Below are 17,329 nucleotides of genomic sequence, written 5' to 3'. Positions count from 1 at the left end.
GATTTCTTTTCTCCTTTCCTTATCTGCACACCTTGAGCTCAAGCAGACCAGTGCTTCACTTCTGACCGACAGGCAGCCACCCAAAAACCAGCTTAATGAAAACTCTGGCTCTCTGCACTATTCCCACTGTATGCTGCTGACGAAGGACTTGTGTGGCATTAGGTGCTTCCTGAAACAAAGTATGAGCAATACTTCTGCAATATTCTTGTTTTCATTTGGTTAGGCAGACTGAAGTACCTGGAAAATGTTTTCTCCTTCTAATACTGGAGTATATTTGGGATATAGTAACATCTCCATATGGTATATATAGAGAAATATGAGCCCACATATAATGGTTTGGTCTCTGTCTGTAAATACTAACTTTTGGTCAAGCACATAAAAACCCAAAAGCTTTTCCCTTTGCTGCATTCCTTTTAGAATATGTTCATTTACCTTATAAAACAAACCTAGTCCATGTGTATTGACACCCATTATTACAATATTACAGCTTACATGCAAATGAATAGACATAATTTCTATGAAATTTAAAGTAGCTGGAATACCATATTGAAATTACCTGTTTTTATTTTAGACATTCCCATTATTCCTACTCTCACATTAGACTTTTTAGGAAAACACTTTAAAATGCTAGGAAAATGGAAAGATCTGGCCATATTTTCAGATCGTGCACTATTAACAACATTCTGATGTTCTTTCTAATGTGTCTGCATAACATTTTATTTTATTTTAGGATAAGTGAAGATAAAAACTTCATAGTGCCACCTACTGCTGAAAATACACATTTTAAAGACCTTGCTAGTTTGGATTCCTTCAAACAAAAGGAGAGTGGAAGAAAATATCTGTTGGAATAAAACCTTTCAAACCTCTGAAGTATGGTGAAGAGAAGCCTTGACTTACCAAGTGCACTTAAGTCACACTGAATATCTTTAACTTTGAGCCAGTGGCTACATTGACTAAAGCTCTAATGAGTGAATAAGAAGCTGGGATTTTGACTAGGAGTTTTTTTGATGTTACATTTTTAATGAGAACTTTCACTTCAAAACTGGTCCCTGTGACATCAATAGAAAAACACTGATGAAAGGATTCAGTGAAGCAAGATGTATTTTTCACTCAGTGATAAGGAGACATCCTCTGTTTCACAGAGAACTCTGCACGAGATGTAAGCCAAGGACCGATGGAATCAGCCTCATATGTGGCACATCCCTTCTTACATCACACAGTCATAAGATGGGCCATGGAACCCTGCTTGGTTGTTGGCAGAAGATGGTATGTTCTCAGCCACAATGGGTGGAATTCATCTCTCACCCTTACCATCTGAAAGTTAGATGAGGCTAACTTACAGTCGAAAGTACAGTAGCTGGTTCTTTCTTCACTTCTTGAAGAAGACCATCTCTAGTATTAGTAAAATAGTAGCTATATACCTGCAGCCTTTTCCACATCACAGACATTAAGCACTGGTAGTGGATCTCATTCCCCGGAACCATGGAAATACAAGAAATGGTAGGACTTTGTACATGAGTGTGAACAAGTAGAATATAGGCCCTTATTCTTCCTGAGGAAAGTTCAACTTTAAATTTGTCTCTGAGGAATCAGGAATGGTTTATCTAGTGCTGGTACTTGTCTCATCCTGTAGAATAAACTGACACTGAAATGCTTTAAGTGCGTGATTGTCAGTTTCGGTCTTGTTATGGCTTGATGACTGAACCTTAGAAATTAATTTCCTTTCAAGTTGAAAGATTCTTGAGAACAATACATCTAACCCACATAAAAGACAAGTTAGCCCCTTTGTGGCAGTATTTTAGAAGCCTTTGGAGGCACTTTGCACACACACGCACACCCGTTTTTACGCAGAGAAGGCCTGCTGTCGTGACAGTATCACTCTACAGTCCTTCATTTTGCAACAGCAGCCAGATCTCAACAGATAGCTGTTTTCAGAAGAGCTTTCTGTCATGTAATTCTGGGTGCACGTTTTACCACTATTGCACATTAAAAATTCACCTTCTATTAAGTTAGCTTCATAAAAACCAAGATAAAGTACATTCCTTAGTTGTTGAACTTGTTGTGTCTCTCATGCTGACCTTTTGGTCAACTAAACATTATTTTTTATGTATTTACTGAACTGGGTTTGGCTTGGATAGAGTTAATTTCTTCATAGTAGCTTGTATGGGGCTGTATTTTGTGTTTGTGCTGAAAACAGTGTTAATAACACAGGGATGTTTTACTTATTGCTGCACAGTGCTCTCTTTCTTAGGCTTCCTTACTAGTAAGTAGGCTGGAGGTGCACAAGGACTTGGGAGGGAACACAGCCGGGACAGCTGACCCCAGCTGACCAAAGGGATATTCCATACCATATGGCTCTGTGCTCAGCAGTAAAAGCTGCACTGCAGGAAAAAGGAGGAAGGGAGGGGGACTTTCAGAGTTAGGTTGTTCCTCTTCTCAAGTCATCATTACATGTAATGGAGCCCTGCTTCCCTGGGGATGGCCTGCCAATGGGAAATAGTGCCCAAATTCTTTACTTTGCTTTGCCTGCAGCTTTACTACAGCTTTTCCTTTACCTACTAAGCTGTCTTTATCTCAACCCACAAGTTTTCTCACTTTTACCCTCCTGATTATCTCTCAGATCCCACTGGGGAAAAGTTAGTGTGTGACTGCATGATGCTTCTTTGCCAGGTGGGTTAAACCACAACAGTCCTTTCTGATGCCCAGTGTGGGGCTGAAAGGGTTCAAGGTAATGACAGATTTGATTTGAGTTTGCTAGGCTGAATTTATAGCTGATACTGCTGTTTAGCTATTAATTACTAGGCTCCTATGCTTGCCATGGGTCTCACTTGCCTTGCTGTACTTTAGAGCTTGCTGCTTGTTAGCGGCTGCTTTTTGCTCTTGCTGTTTGCTGTAGGTCTTATCATCTTACCCAGCGGTGCCTGGGAGCACTTTGATAACAGCAGTGACCACGTGCATGGACTGGCTGATGGCCAGTTGCCAGGGCATCACTGCTGTTCTTGTGCTGCTGTGCTGGACAGCCTTGAGCTCCAGTGTCGATTTCAGTAGAAATGACTTGACTTGTGGGTAGATCCACGTGGGAGCAGGACATCCCAAAGTGTCTGTGGCTGTGGGTAAATCCATCAGAACAGAACCATCTGTTGCTGCAGATATGTCCACACCACAGCAGGTATACCCCTGAAGGGACTGCGGCCCAAGGATAAGTCCACATGGGAGAAAGTACACCTTGAAGTATCTGTGGCCATGGGTAAGTCCACAACACAGCAGGTACACCCCTGAAGGGACTGTGGTCTGTGAGTAAGTCCACACTGGAGCACATCCACCCCTAAGGGCCTGGGGTCTGTTGGTAGGCTCGTGCTGGAGCAGAAGCAAGGGAAGTACACTGTGGTGTCCAAAGGAATCAGAGGCAGAAATTGTGATGGATATAACTTTAAATTGTTGTAACCTATGATTCGAGTTACATACTATGGGATTATTATAGCAGGAACCACTACCAGTGGAGGACCAGTCTTACAAGAGGCAGTGCAAGTGCAGCAGTGACCCAACCTGAGCTGACCAAGTAACTCCACACGACACACCACCTCTCCTGTCCTGAGTGACCACTGTAACAGACAGAACCCAAGTCATAGACTAATGAACTCAAGGGACATTTCACAGACATTTAAAGGGGTGGTCCATCAGCTAATGATATCTGTGTATATATCGATGGAAAGGGGGAAAGGGGCTACTGAGGATCTATCGGATAGTGTGGGGCCTGAGCTTGATGTAAATGGTATGGAATAAGGAGTGAAGAATGTGCTTGTTTTGGCTGGGATAGAATTCATTTTCTTCATAGTAGCTAGTATGGTGCTATGTTTTGGATTTATGATGAAAATGCTGATGATAAAACACTAATGATTGTGCTTCCTAGTGTGGTACAGGTGATGCCTGCAGCATGACAGAGGAGGAAGGATGGGCACTCTCACTGTTGGCTAGGTAATTATTTTGCTTGTAGATGCACAAGTTACAAGTTATGAGTTAATGTATTGTGAATTACGAATTAGAGAACTTGTGAGTTGGAAACATTGTGACTTCAGTGTTGAATTAGTGAATTCATGTGCTAGACTAGCCTGTATAAAGGGGATTGAACCCGTGTTTGTTGTATTTTCTTTCCAAATGAGCTCATAAAACAAAGTTTAATTTACAGAGTATATTGACCCGTAAATTTGAGAGATCCAAAAGGACCGTGACACAGAATGAGCAGTATGTGGCTCTTAATCCCCGTTATCTGTCCAAATACTTTAAAATGGCTACTTTCCAAAAGAGTGAACATGCAGTGACTAGGGACATGCCTCTGAAAGGAGCAAGGGAATTCCTTCACAATACTCAAGTTCTTTGTTGGTTGTCACCCCACATTCTTTTTTTTTCCTTTAAGGGCCTTGCCAAAGACCTCAGGTGCCCACTCCTCTTCCCAGGGTAGTTATAATCTGCCTGGTTCTTCCCTCTTGTTTCATTCAGTACGGACTATGGACTTCTAGTGTTAATGTGTGTCAGCCTGAATAATTAAAAGCAATGTGCACTGCATCCCAGAAAACTAGGAAGGCTGAAAATATGCTTCTTCCTTCTCAAAGAAAGGTGCAAACTCAAATCACAGTCAGCAATTCAGCTATTTGACAATACCATGTACAACAAAATAGCATCATAAAAATGAAATTATTTAAAGTAATATTCAAATCACGCAGTCATTGTTGATTTAGTTTCCAATTATACAGAGGTAATTGTATTAACAAAAGTGCCTCATTCAGTTTGCTGGGAAAACAATTGAAAGGTTTAATGTCCTGGCATCTGCAGAGAATAAATTCTATGATCTGTGCTCCTAACCCAACTAGAATCCTAATTCTTGTTTTACCCAGGACGTACTACAACATCAGTATGTCTGCTGAAGGACATTCTATTACCTTCAGGAGCCAAGACAATTCTGGAGCAATTCTAGAATAAAGTAACTGTTCTAGAATTAAATATTGAAGGAACTTATCCCAGAATTAATGACCCCGTATATATAGTGATTTAAAATCCAACTTAAATTCCATGAATAGAAACATTTGCAACCTGCGTTGCACTGAATATACTGGGAATGGTTTTAAAAGACTTTCTGACTTGAACTGCTGAAGCCAGACTAACTATAAAGAAACATGTTACAAAGAGTCTAAAGTGCATCACGTGCTTTGAAGTCAGAAGCCCATGTCTGATATGCTGTTGAACTCCCCACCAACCTCAAAGTGTTGGAGTGCATTTATGTCATAGGTGAGTTGACACAGCTCCTGCTTATCTTTCTTTCCCTTTAAATTCCCAAGTGTTCCCCGGAGCTCAGAGAGCCTAGACATTTCTCAAATGCAAACTATAATTGTTCATGGATTTTGTATTGCCCCTTCTGCACCCAGAAAAATCCAGAAAATGTGAAAACAAGAATAATACTGAGGTCACTTTGACTTTCATGATGCAAGAGATAACACAAACATTGGGTAGAATATCTGTCCCATCAAAGTATTTTAGTATACTAGCTGTATCTATAAAAATAGAATTAATAACCCAAATAGTGTTTAATCCATGATACAGTCATAATCTCTTCTAGGAAATACTTTCCTTATCCTCTAACCCATCTCAGTATGTTGTTTGCTATATCAAAAGCATTTTCTAAATAGGGGAAGCTCCGAGTTATTTCCTGTTCTGATTTTCAAAGAGAATGGGAGACACTGGCTGATTTATTGCCACTTTTTTCCTTGTCTCATCTCTTTTTTTTGAGATTTCCCTCCTGATACTCACATGACATGGTGCTCTTTACTCCTTCAACCTCTTGTCATGTGCCGTACCCATGAAGCAGTCCCTGCTTACCATGTTTAAAATCTAAGCAACCTGCTGACTCTGTTCACACTGTTCTGCAAGAGCTGCTCTTGGAGCAGCCACACACACAAGATGCTCCGCTTCGCATCCACAGGGCTGTTATGCAGCAACCTGTTAGCTATCGGCGGCCACCAGTGCTGAGCCTGTCCTGATATGTCTGGTGGGATGTTAATGTCCAAGTGCCCTGAAGGTTGTGAGGATGGGCATAGGCAAGAGGGCAGATGCCAGTGCTGCGCAGGAATGCTCATGCAGCCTCGCTGCTAGCTAGGCAGCATAGGTAATACCCTCACCAAGTTGCACAGACTGGCTTCCAGTGTCAACCTGTCCTCTATGCCTCAGTATGAAGGCAACAGAAATGCAGAAACCCTGGAGTCATGGTGTTTCTGTTAGTATTTTGTATTGTTCTTCTTTTTTTTTTTCTTTCTAGCTTAACTTGCATCTCTTCCTCCTCTCCTAAGTATGTCATTATTTATGTACGTGGTGTTGCCACTCCTCGTCTGCTGTAGGGAGAGTGGAAGACATAGCCCTCCGAGCCTATGGACGGAGACTGGACTTGAACAGGAAGCAGTATCACGCAGGCAGTGTGGTCCTCAGCAGTATACTGGACCGTGTGCCTACGTTTTATTTAAATACAGGAAGGTTTGTCTCTGGAAGTGACTTTCCAAGGAAACAAAAACTAAGCTTGATTCTCAGAATATCAATGCAACCCTCACTTCTATGCACCCTTTTGAGACCTGCTACTAGCGTAATTTGGTGGCTGGTCAGCAGCAGCGAACAAAGAAGTGTTGGGATCTCTGGCAGCCCGTGACCTGCTGACCCTTTTTTTCTACTCTGTATTTCTAAGTACTCTGTTCCAGAAGAAGTTGTCCATTATGGGTTCCCCTTAATCACTGTTAGAGGTCTGGACAAGTTGAACTCATACACATTTGTCCAAACAAATCTGGCCTCCAGCCACTGATCGTTTTTCTGACTTTTTTCAGAACTCTTGTCTCATCTATCTTTTGTCTTTTTGACAGTGCTCTGGATAGAACGAGTATTTTAGGCCAAAATCATAAAGAAAATTACTTAACCTGTTACAGCTCCTCATGCACAGTCCAAAATTACATTGCTCTTTTGCCCTGCCATATCCTGTGCAAACTCGCATCTAGCTGCCAGGGCAAAAGAAGGAGTTTCCCATCATTCTCTTTTCCAATTCATGCTTTTCATGCTATTCTTCCACTGAAAAATTGTTTGGAATATTTGTACACTATTTATCAATTTGCCTTACTCTAGATCAAAGCTATTACTTTTTGAGTCCATCATTTGTTTAGACACCATCTATAATTCTCTCTTCACTGGTATTTGCAGTTTTTTGTGATGTACAATTGCACATGTCAGCAGCATGCTGAAGTTTATTTTCCTGATGAAAATAATAGAAAAAAAAAAAACCAACAGCCCTCCCACCCATATCTATCATACCTCAAGCACCTCCTTACAGTTCAAAGTACTGTATGTCTTTGCGACACTGTGTTGAGGTTCCCAATATACACTGAGGTTTCCACCATGCTGTGGTCCATGTTTGAAAGGAAGAAGCCTATGAGGGAGCTGGAGCAGCAGTTTGGTAGCTGGCAGAAGGAGGCAGCAGGGCTGTAAGCAGCCTGAGAGCTTCAGAGGGAAATTGGTTGCTGCTGGCAGGGTGTCAGTAGTAGCAGCAGGAGGACATGAGGAGGCAGGGGACACAGCAAAACTGCATATGTAGCTGGCAGAAGGCTGGTGTCAAATGGTCCCAACAAGGCCCACCCCATGCGATCATAACCCTCACTTGAGATTCAGTGGCAGGGCTGGTAATGCTGCCACTGTCAAGGGTTAATTGTGCTTAAGGGAGTTGCCCTATTTGTTGAGAAAGCCATAAGGCAGTCATGTTACTTCTGCAGACCCTGCATGTTAAAGGAGGACAGCCTGGTGACTACAGCCTGCAAAACCTCCTGCCTCCAACACCTAGAGGTGTGGCATGGAGCTGCGGGAGCCCTGGCTGGGACAGGGCCTCCTTGCCCCCCCCCATCAAGAGACAGGCGCTCCTCAACAAATTCACACCTTTCTCAGCAGAGCCAGCTTGGATTCATTTTTCAAGTAAGATTTTTATGGAATATGGTTTGAAACCTTTCAAAAACATCTACCACATTACATGTGCTGCCTGCTCTTCAGCCATTCGTTTTATAAAAGTGTCCAAAGAGGTCATTCAAGTTTGCACAGCAAGATTTTTTTTAAACAAGACCAAAGTGTTTGCTGATTGTGGCCCTAGAACCTTCCAGGTGTTGAGTGATCACTGTGCCATGCTTCTAGTATTACTCGCATGAAACTGGAATTATGCTTAAGAGAGACTGTTGCCAAGTGCCGTTCTTTTTCTTTGAGAAAATTGGTGAGATGTTCGGTTAATAAATGCTCCTCAGTTTCCTACATGTATTGTGATGATAATTTATGCTGTAATTACAATTACAATCACATGCATTCCAGAAACTACCAGAATGCAGCTAGTATCCCTTGACCCCTAAAGTGAACGTAAACGATTCCCGGTATTCACTTAGTGTTTTTTAATCAATTGATTAAGGATTTAGTTTTCAATCAAGATATCTGTTGGCAAGGTCACAAAGCTGTTTTTATTAGCATGCAGTATGTGTTACGTTAGCATGCAGACTGTCTGCAAGTGCAACAAGAGACCCGGAGGTATGCTGCTTGATGAAAACAAGTCTGATGAACACTATGCTTTGCTGGGATGAACTGACAATATCAAGCAGGAAAAGTAGGCCTGGAGTAGCCCACGTGCTGTAATTTGTGATTTTCAGGAACTCTGCAAGTCTTTTTAGGTTATTATGCAAACTTAGCAAGAATGAGAACTTTTCAGGGTATGAGCTTTTTACTGCAGTTCATGCGTGCAGATTTTTCTCTGCTAACACAGACAGTAAGCTGGCTGTATTAGTTGGCCAGCTTTTCAACAAACTGAATTCCTGGGACTCTGCCTGACTTCCTTGGAAAATTTGAAGCTGTTTTTAAGGAGGCTCTGTGAGAAAACAGTGACTTTCGCTAACTTTGGCCGGCTTATAAGGGGAAGGCTTGCAGTTACCCTCAGGCATGAGCTTGATTACATGGAGAGTAAGAAATACAGAATAAATCATATGCTTTAATTCTAAATTACATTATTTGATGTAATAAGAACTTCCATACCAGATCAAATCTAAATTAGTTGTCTGCCAATAGTAATTCCCAGATGCCTCTGAGGAAATTGCCCTATTCTTCAACCTCCTTTTCCTACTCCAGATATAATGGATAGTTATGTAACAACCCAGCTATAGGGGAAGTTATTCTCTAACCTCAGGCTGGTGGCTGATTTATGCCCTGAACTGTGAACATTTATATCCATTATGAATTTTTATCAGGCCCAATCTAATTCCCCACACAAATGTATGAATATGTATGTATAACCTTTTACTGAATCCTGCTAAGCATTTGGCCTTGATGATACCATTTGCCAGCACGTTTCACAGGCGTATTACTTTTGCCAGTTTTAAATATGTTGCCTTTTACTTTCATTATTACGGTCAGTGTTTACTTGGCGAATGTATCAGTGGTAGCGATAACTCCTAATATCCTTTTCCCCAGCCACTCTGTGCCCTGAACAGCTCTGAAGCCCCAGCTGGCGCCCGTGTGTCCATGCCGGACCAGAAGATAGTAACCTCCAGCCTGCTGACATTTCCTGCTCCATCCCCTCATAGACTAGACCTTGCCTTTAACATTAGGGGTGACAAAAGGCAGAGGGATGACGCTTGCAGTAAGTGAAAAGGTTGAAGTGTCTCTAGGACTACTATAATTCTGCTGCCCCATGACTTCGCGAATTTGCAAGTGTCATTTCAATTTCATGTCAAGAGAAGAGTTTATTTTGGGGAAAAGTTCACTTGGTCTGTGAGGAAAAAATGAATTTTGGTTTGTGTTGGGTCAGAGAGGTGCTTTTGTGAAATACTGGAGAGGGTATTCTATTACACCTATGTTTTATTGTGGGAGGAGAGTATATTATCTTTGATTATGGGGAAATTGGTTATACCTAGTAAAGGAAGGTGTGATTAGGAATGATTCATACAGAAAAATAAGAACTATTTTACCTAAAGAAGGAACTTCACTGTGGGCCATAAAAAAAAGCAGTGGGATTTTGGCTAGAAACAAAAGAAGGGACAGTCTGTAGGGAAGACCATGCAGAAGCAGCAAGAAAAGGCAATGTTTTCCTTTCTCCTCCCAAACCTGAACATTACTGGTGGTACCTGCATTCACAGAAATTTGAAAGGCAGGCAATTCCCAAGGTTGCCAAAGGGAAGAGGCACCCTTGCAATCCAAACCTTGAGTAAGCACCCGTAATGAAAAGACCATAAGACCAATTTCAATAGTCCATATATAGAAAATCGTGAGCTTCTGAATCCTCATAACACACTCTCAGTGAGGAAATGTTAACGGGCTGAAAAAGTTCATTTACGGAGCAGAGAATAGGGATATATGCAAAGCCAACAGAGACATGTGGAGTGGTTACAACAGATGCAGAAAACAAGAGGCAGTAACTGCATACAGGGAACTTCAGTGATACCGGGCAGTGTAAGGTCATTTGTGGACTTAGGCATAAAGTTTCCATTCTGCTGTAAATTCTTCAGTTTGGGAGTGCTGAGACATGGTCTCTTGTTGGTTCATCTAATTATACAATGAACAGCTGTGAAGTTTTTATTTGGATTAAAATTTCCCTGGAACTCAAGGTAATTTAGATCTGAGGTTTTGGCTCTGGTCCCTTCCCAGCTTGTACTCAATATAAATTACTGGCCTAGAACCATGACATGTTCCATTTATCCTCCATTTTAGGTGGTTGAAAAGTGCATGCATAATTCTGTGCATGCCACACTTTCTGTAATCCACTGTGACAAATAGACCAAATGACTGACACTGCTAGGTAAGACACTGTATTTTAGTCACAAACCCACCCTCAGTTTAAATACCAGGCAAAAATGACATTTGAATTATGTGATTTGAATCAATGCCAAATTCAATCTTGTGCAAACTCAGAAAGAGAGAGGGAAAAAAGGAGTCTTGGAATAAACCCATTGATTTATGCGTGGGAACATAAGGCAATAACAAGCAGCAATCGATTCAATTGTAATGCCAAGAGTGGGCCACCATGAAAAATATGACAACTTTTCACTGGAGCTACTGTGACTGAGGGATTGGGAACAGGCCAGTATTTTCACACACAGGTAATGACTACAAGAAAAGTAGACTTGGGGACAAGCATTCCCAATTACACCTTCTGTCAAAAACATTGGTCAAGCTCTGTATGCCACGCTCCACTTACATTGCTGTGAAGTTCTCCATTGCTCAGTAAAATGGAGGACGACATATACTCCCGTTCTGAAATACATGTATCTTCATGATCTAATTCAAAATAACTATGTTAAATTAAGAGCTGTATCCAGAAATGATGAACCTTGGTGCTGAGTTTTGATCTTCAGAGTCCCTCTGATGTGTCTGTTAGTGTCATGAGCTCAGGTGCAGGGAGGCAATGTCACCTGAGCACCCCCCAGGGAGAAAGTAGGACTGCCTAGAATGTTGTCAGTCTTCACATCCCACAGGGATAATGCTTTCCAGGAATATTTTATACTGTTTTTCTTAGGGCTTTTTCTACTATTTATCAAGCCTTTCTAATTAAGGCCATGTTTCATAACCAAACCTAGGGGTTCAGCTCCGGAAGCCAAGACAACTTTTTTAGCTATACCTACTATTTCCACTACTCAACTGAACAAAAGAAAAAAGACTTGCTTAGAAAGATTGTTACTGTGGTTCTCTTAGCCCACCGGTACTCGGAGAGCCTCTAAATGAGCCTACTCTGAAGGTACACAGAAAGATCCAACTCTGTGTAGCTCTAAGTGATTTTGTCCTCAGCCAGAGACCTATCCTCTAATTTGATGCTTCTCGGTGGAATTATTTTTCTCTGAATCATCATGCCAAACAGTTGTCTGCTTTGTTGTTTTTTTCATAGGAAGGCACCTGTTCAATTTTAGACACTGTTCAGCCTGTTCCACTCCAGTGGTCTGCACTGCTCCTCCGAGAGCCCTGAGCTTTTCACATATTTCAGGCTGCCAGCTCTCTTATGTGCTTTTCCCCAGCAGCCAATTTTGCTCTAAAGCTCTTGCGACTGAGCCAGCTTCCATTCCTTCATAAAGGGATACCCTCTTGTTATTGCAATTGAGGAGTTCCATAAGAGGCTTTTAATGTCTCTGGAGTGCTGTTATGTACAATAAAATCTTGAGTTAAGCTTTACCTAACACTTGTTCATGCAATACTCAATTACTGACAAATTGCATTTGTTTCTGCTGTTGACAAATACTTTTAGGTTTATTTCTAATACCACAAGTACATGGTCAGATTTATACAGGACTGAACAAAATGTTATGTGCTCTCTTTGAGTAGCAGGAGCAGCTCAAAGAAATCATTACAGTATGTACACTGCCATCTTGTGTTCTAAAGTTCTAGATAATATAAAGATGCACACTGTACATACGGCTTTTCACAAAATAGGAGCTAGCTGTATGAGTGGAATATACGAGGTTATCAAACGATGTTTACTGTCTTCTTCTTTTCTTTTCTTGTAAAATGTAAACCAGCCCTTAAACTGGCAAGTCTCACTGGTAACTCTGAATTCATCTGTTTTAATGATCCATTCCTTTTAATTAGTGATTTGTGGGTAACCCAGTAAGAAAAAAAGGCTACCGCCAAGCCATTCTCTTTTTCCAGCAATAAGGTCCAATGCAGACTCCAAGGAATAGCCCTGTTGCAAGGCAGCCTCTGAGCTGGTGTGGAGTTGCCAGAGGAGCTGCATGCCAAATGTTTCTCTTCTGCAAAAAGGCAGTATGATAGAAAAGAGGGAAGACTTGTATTTTTAGCTGGAATCTCTCTCCCTTTGGAACAACTGTAGTCTGAACATAACTAGCTCATCCCTGAGGCTGTTCCAGTATGCACCAGAGTACTAGTCACTTAGTTGAAAGAGGACCTAGACTGACATTTACTTAGAAAATGAAGAAAGCAAATCTAACATCCCTGCCCCACAGTATTTATCCAAAACTGTATTCAAGGATCATTCCTTCATAATGTGTTAATCAAAGACATATTTTTCTACATGCATACTCCCAATTGCTTTCACTGCATAACAGTATTTACATCTGCCTTTGTATTACATCTTTTATTAATTCCAGTTTCTTTCTATAGTTGTTTACCATTGCAAATGTGTAGAAGCATTCTTAACACAACTTTGAACAATGGCTCTATAAAACCCACAGGATTTATTCTATGCAGCTGCTGTTGGCATGAAACAAGCATAAGCAAGATAGGGAAAAGGGTGCCAAAAATCAGACACTAAGCTTAGAGACACCTGGGGTAGGGCAGGAAATAGTAAAAGCATATCAAGGTAACAGATGCCAAGGCAGAAGGGCAGAATGGCAGAGAATGTTAGCAGGGAAGAGAAGCACACTTGACCTTACTTGCTCAGAAGTTCCCCTCAGGTTAGTTACTTTCCATGGCAGAAACCTTTCGTTCCACCTGTTTGGCATTTCTTAGCCTATTTGCACATACTTTTGCATGTGAACTCACAGTATTACTTGTCACCTCTGAAAGGCAAACATTTGTGGCATCCTTTATTGACTGGTGCAGGCAGTGCATCTCTCTCCAAGGCTGCTTTTTATGGCTTACATGTGTACTATACCATGGCACAGCCCTTAACAACCTCTCTCCCTTGTAAAATGAGCAGTTAGAATGATTTGAAAGAGCTTTTGCTGCTGTAATGATACTTTTATAATACTTTAATGCTTTTTAAACTTGTCTTCAAAGGCAACATGTGTATTGTGGTCTGGTTGCATAACCTCCTGATTCAGTAAAATGGCATTAAAGCTGTTTGCACAACTCACCGCAGCCAGTGTTTAAGTAATGTAAAAAGCTCATTGAAAGGGACTTTGTAATTTCAAAATCTGGAATGCTTTTCCATGATTATTAATACTGTTTTATTTACTTTATCTGCCTGTAAGATTTCTGCCAGTTTTCTTAGCTTGCTAGCATAGTCATACTTTCTTAATTTATATCCTTTGCTGTGTTGCCATGCAAGAGATTTTCAGACAGAAAAAGCTAACTGACTACATATGAGAATAATAAAACACTAACTCAAATTGTGGTAGAAATTATATCAAATAAAGCAGGAAACTGTTTCCTATAATTTATGTACCACAGAAATGTCTGTCGGGGTGTATGTATCCCTCCCTGGTGATTGAATACTTCTGCCTGTAACAGTTATGGGAAAAGCAGAAGAGGGTTCTGGGAGGAGAACTGGTGGCTGCTGTGTCCTCAGCTCCTGGAGATGTGGGCTGACAAAGCCTGTGACTGGTCAGTCTAAGCCTCTTAAGTACCTCATGCTCCATCATTTGAGTACCTGCCAACAGTTGCGATTATGCGTAAGGCTGCACAATGTCCTAGCGACGGATGAAAGGTTTCTTTTTCCATTCCTAGCTGTTTCCTATTAGCTAATTCATCTTGTCATTGTGAGACCTTTACTGATCCTAGAAGATCCCTGTCCATCAACCAGCCCGTGCTGGTAACTACTGTCTAAAAGTTAATTGTGGGAGACAAAACATTAGGGATAATTCTAAACATGTAAGTTGAACCTGTTCCCCCAGTGTGAGTAACTGTATGTTTCAGTACCTTGTCTGAGCTGCTGTGTTAATCCTGAATGTGAGATTTGGAGAAAATACTCAAGTTTAGACTTTCATGTTCCCACTTAGGTGCACCCTCTGACCACCTACAGTCACAGGCACTAGGCAGAACTGCGACCACCAGCTGCAGCTGGATCCAGCTAAACCTGTGGTGCCCGTGGGAGCAGCAATGAACTTCCAGCGAAAGAACAAGATCAGGAAATGACAGAGCTTTGCTGAACAAAACTGTAAAGCATTTATTTATATTTTCTCCTATAATTAATATTTCTAAGTTTTTTCAGGGATACAAAGCCTACCTACGGTAACATAGGCTGTTACTGCAGCGTTTTGCACTCCTGGCAGAAACCACCACACATCCCTTGGAGCACATGCTACATTTCCCAGAAGCCCGGCATGTATTACTCTTCACGGAGAGCTGTCTGAAGAAAAGGGAGATCCACCACAGAACACAAAACAATCAGGCCTTGAGTTTACAGTTATCATAGGTTTTTATGTTTTAACAAAGCTGCCCTTCCTTTAAAGTGTTCATCTGAAGAGCTATAAATGTTAGCAAGAAAACCTCTGCTTGGGTTTATTTTCTGTTACTAAGAGCAGCTGGTCATCTGCTGGGTAAGAAGAAAGCTGTGCTTTGGTGCATTTGGAAGAAAAGGTCACAAATAACAGACCCCAGTCCTTTGCCAGTGATGCGTTTAGGATGTGTCTACTCAGAAGATGTCTTGTTAACATGCCCTACTCAGCTTACCAGATCTCCTAAGATCAGAACTCAGTATTGTGAAACTTTAAATGGCTTTCACGTAGAGATGCCATCTATGTAAGATTCTTGCTGTCACCAGATGTGGTAGGACAAATGAAAAGATGTCACCAGATTTTGGGGTACAGCTTCAGCCTCTGCATTCCAGCGCGTGAGGCAGGGATGTCTGCTCTGTCTGGCCTGTGCTGGGACTACCTGGAGAGATTCGCAGGGCTGAGGATGCTGCCTCAAAATCTTGCTATAGAGACACTGGTCTGAATCAGCTCATCACAGTTCAGCACTCTGGATGTCTGGAAGATGCTTGTGTGCAGGGACTGCCAACTTGAGAGTCTTGCTCCACTATTTAGTACATTTTAAAGAGTCCTGGGAGCACTGTACAAGGTAAGATGGAGTGAAAGATGAAGGTTGGCAGGGGAAAAAAGTAACTGGAAAGCTTGTCTGTTCAATCCAGTCAAAACATAACTAGCTGAAATCTCAGGTAACATTGACAAGGCAAAAGGGTCAAGCCTGCCTGATTTAACACAGCCAACAATGCCGTACAAGTAAAAGCTACGGAAGGGAGGAATGCTTGGCAATTCTGGGAACCATGGTATCATGAGGAAAAGAAATCTGAGGCAAATAAATTTTCCTTTTTAATTGTTTAACGGTGTTTAGAAACTGGTTAGAAGCTACAATAAAATACATTTAGACAGTATAACAAAAGTGTTTAGAAAGTACTTTGCTGATAAAGAAGTACACATTTCAGTTGACTACAAAATAATTGCGAAAAAGCTTCCTGCAGAAGGAATGTATTATGGCTCTGCATTTCTGCTCCAAGAGCAGAGAACTCTTTGCTGAAGACCCAAAAACAATGCTTTTTGCTCTGAGAGTTGGAGAATTTGAATGAAGTACTGAGCAGTAAAGGAGGAATTTAAACATCTCATTGGAGTAATAAGATAGAAATGATCTCTAGCATGTAAGGAAAAACTCAAACACAGAAGAACTCAAACTAGGGACTCGAGAACAGGCATTTCAGCTCTGTCTTGCCTTCCTATGCACCAGGAGTCTCAGCCTCTCCATTCCAGCTGAAATTTGGTATTTAAATGGGGGTAAGGCTCTTGGCCCAAGATGCTTTTCACCAGGATGTTCAGGGTAAATACTGCTATCATCACAGCAAGATAGTTGTCCTGATAAATGTCTCACTTTTCTAATTCTTCCTCTGCTGAATTTATTATCATGGTTTTATTCTTCTTTCAGTCACAAGGTTGTACTATTTTCCTTAACTGCCCTTTTAAACCTAATCCATACATTGGCTAAGAGGGAGTGCTCTAGCAGGGGAGCCAGCACTAGAGTCTTGCTGTTCCAGCAAGCTTGGGAATGATTGCCCTGAGGTTTCTCACCAAACTGCTTTCAGTTCACAATAGCATGAGGAATCATTCAGTACTTCTTTTTATGCCTAGTCATTAGGTATATTTACAGTAGTACTTTCTCCCTCAAAGTCTGGCACTGCTTTCTTTGCCCCCACTTTCTGTTTTACAGCTGTTCCTTTGCCCCTAAACTTTCAGTGCTGCAGCACTGAGGAGCTGTGAACACAGGAACAGTTTGTTGTTTCACTTCTCAACACACAAAGAATGTTGTGTTAAGGAGAAAATAAATTCTGTTTTTCTCTCATTTGAAAACGCCTACCTTCCTCAGCAATATCACTGCATGTAATGGAGCAGTAAGCTGGTCCCCTATCAAACAAAGAAAGCAGTAGAGATTAATTATCTCACAAATATTTTGAAGAATCAAGCAGTTCACCCATTTGTGCTGCTCCATTTCCCGTGTTTTCAGCTGAAAGAGCAGGCTGCTGTCTAAATTGATGGCATCCTTTTCAGCTGAGACCAGCTTAATCTATTTCGTGTTCTTCAAAAAAGGAGCTGCCTTTGTTATCCCTTGTATGCACCACATTTCTCTGTTG

General features: G+C 41.3%; 1 protein-coding gene across 8 annotated transcripts in view; it reads left to right on the top strand.

Annotated features, from left to right (window-relative positions):
- Positions 1–1,648: 1,648 nt before the first annotated feature.
- The window catches only part of AGPS (alkylglycerone phosphate synthase), an 82,489-nt gene continuing 66,808 nt past the window's right edge, over positions 1,649–17,329 (top strand). For 2 of the 8 annotated variants that reach the window (XM_061379634.1, XM_061379598.1), the window contains exon 1: positions 3,667–3,975. In XM_061379634.1, the coding sequence (XP_061235618.1) occupies positions 3,935–3,975 (41 nt within the window). In that variant the 5' untranslated portion in view covers positions 3,667–3,934. Of the gene's footprint in view, positions 3,067–3,666; positions 3,976–12,672; positions 12,793–15,078; positions 15,772–17,329 lie in introns of those variants that run through there. The other 6 variants (XM_061379607.1, XM_061379641.1, XM_061379576.1 and 3 more) reach the window with 6 other exon arrangements.

Source organism: Neopsephotus bourkii, unplaced genomic scaffold, assembly GCF_033783945.1.
Source record: "Neopsephotus bourkii isolate Nb327-2 ecotype Australia unplaced genomic scaffold, CSIRO-AGI_Nbou_v1 NB_196, whole genome shotgun sequence".
NCBI classification, from domain to species: Eukaryota; Metazoa; Chordata; class Aves; order Psittaciformes; family Psittacidae; genus Neopsephotus; species Neopsephotus bourkii.
The sequence above is the reverse complement of the archived record's forward strand: the minus strand, read 5'-3'. Positions and strand labels throughout refer to the sequence as shown.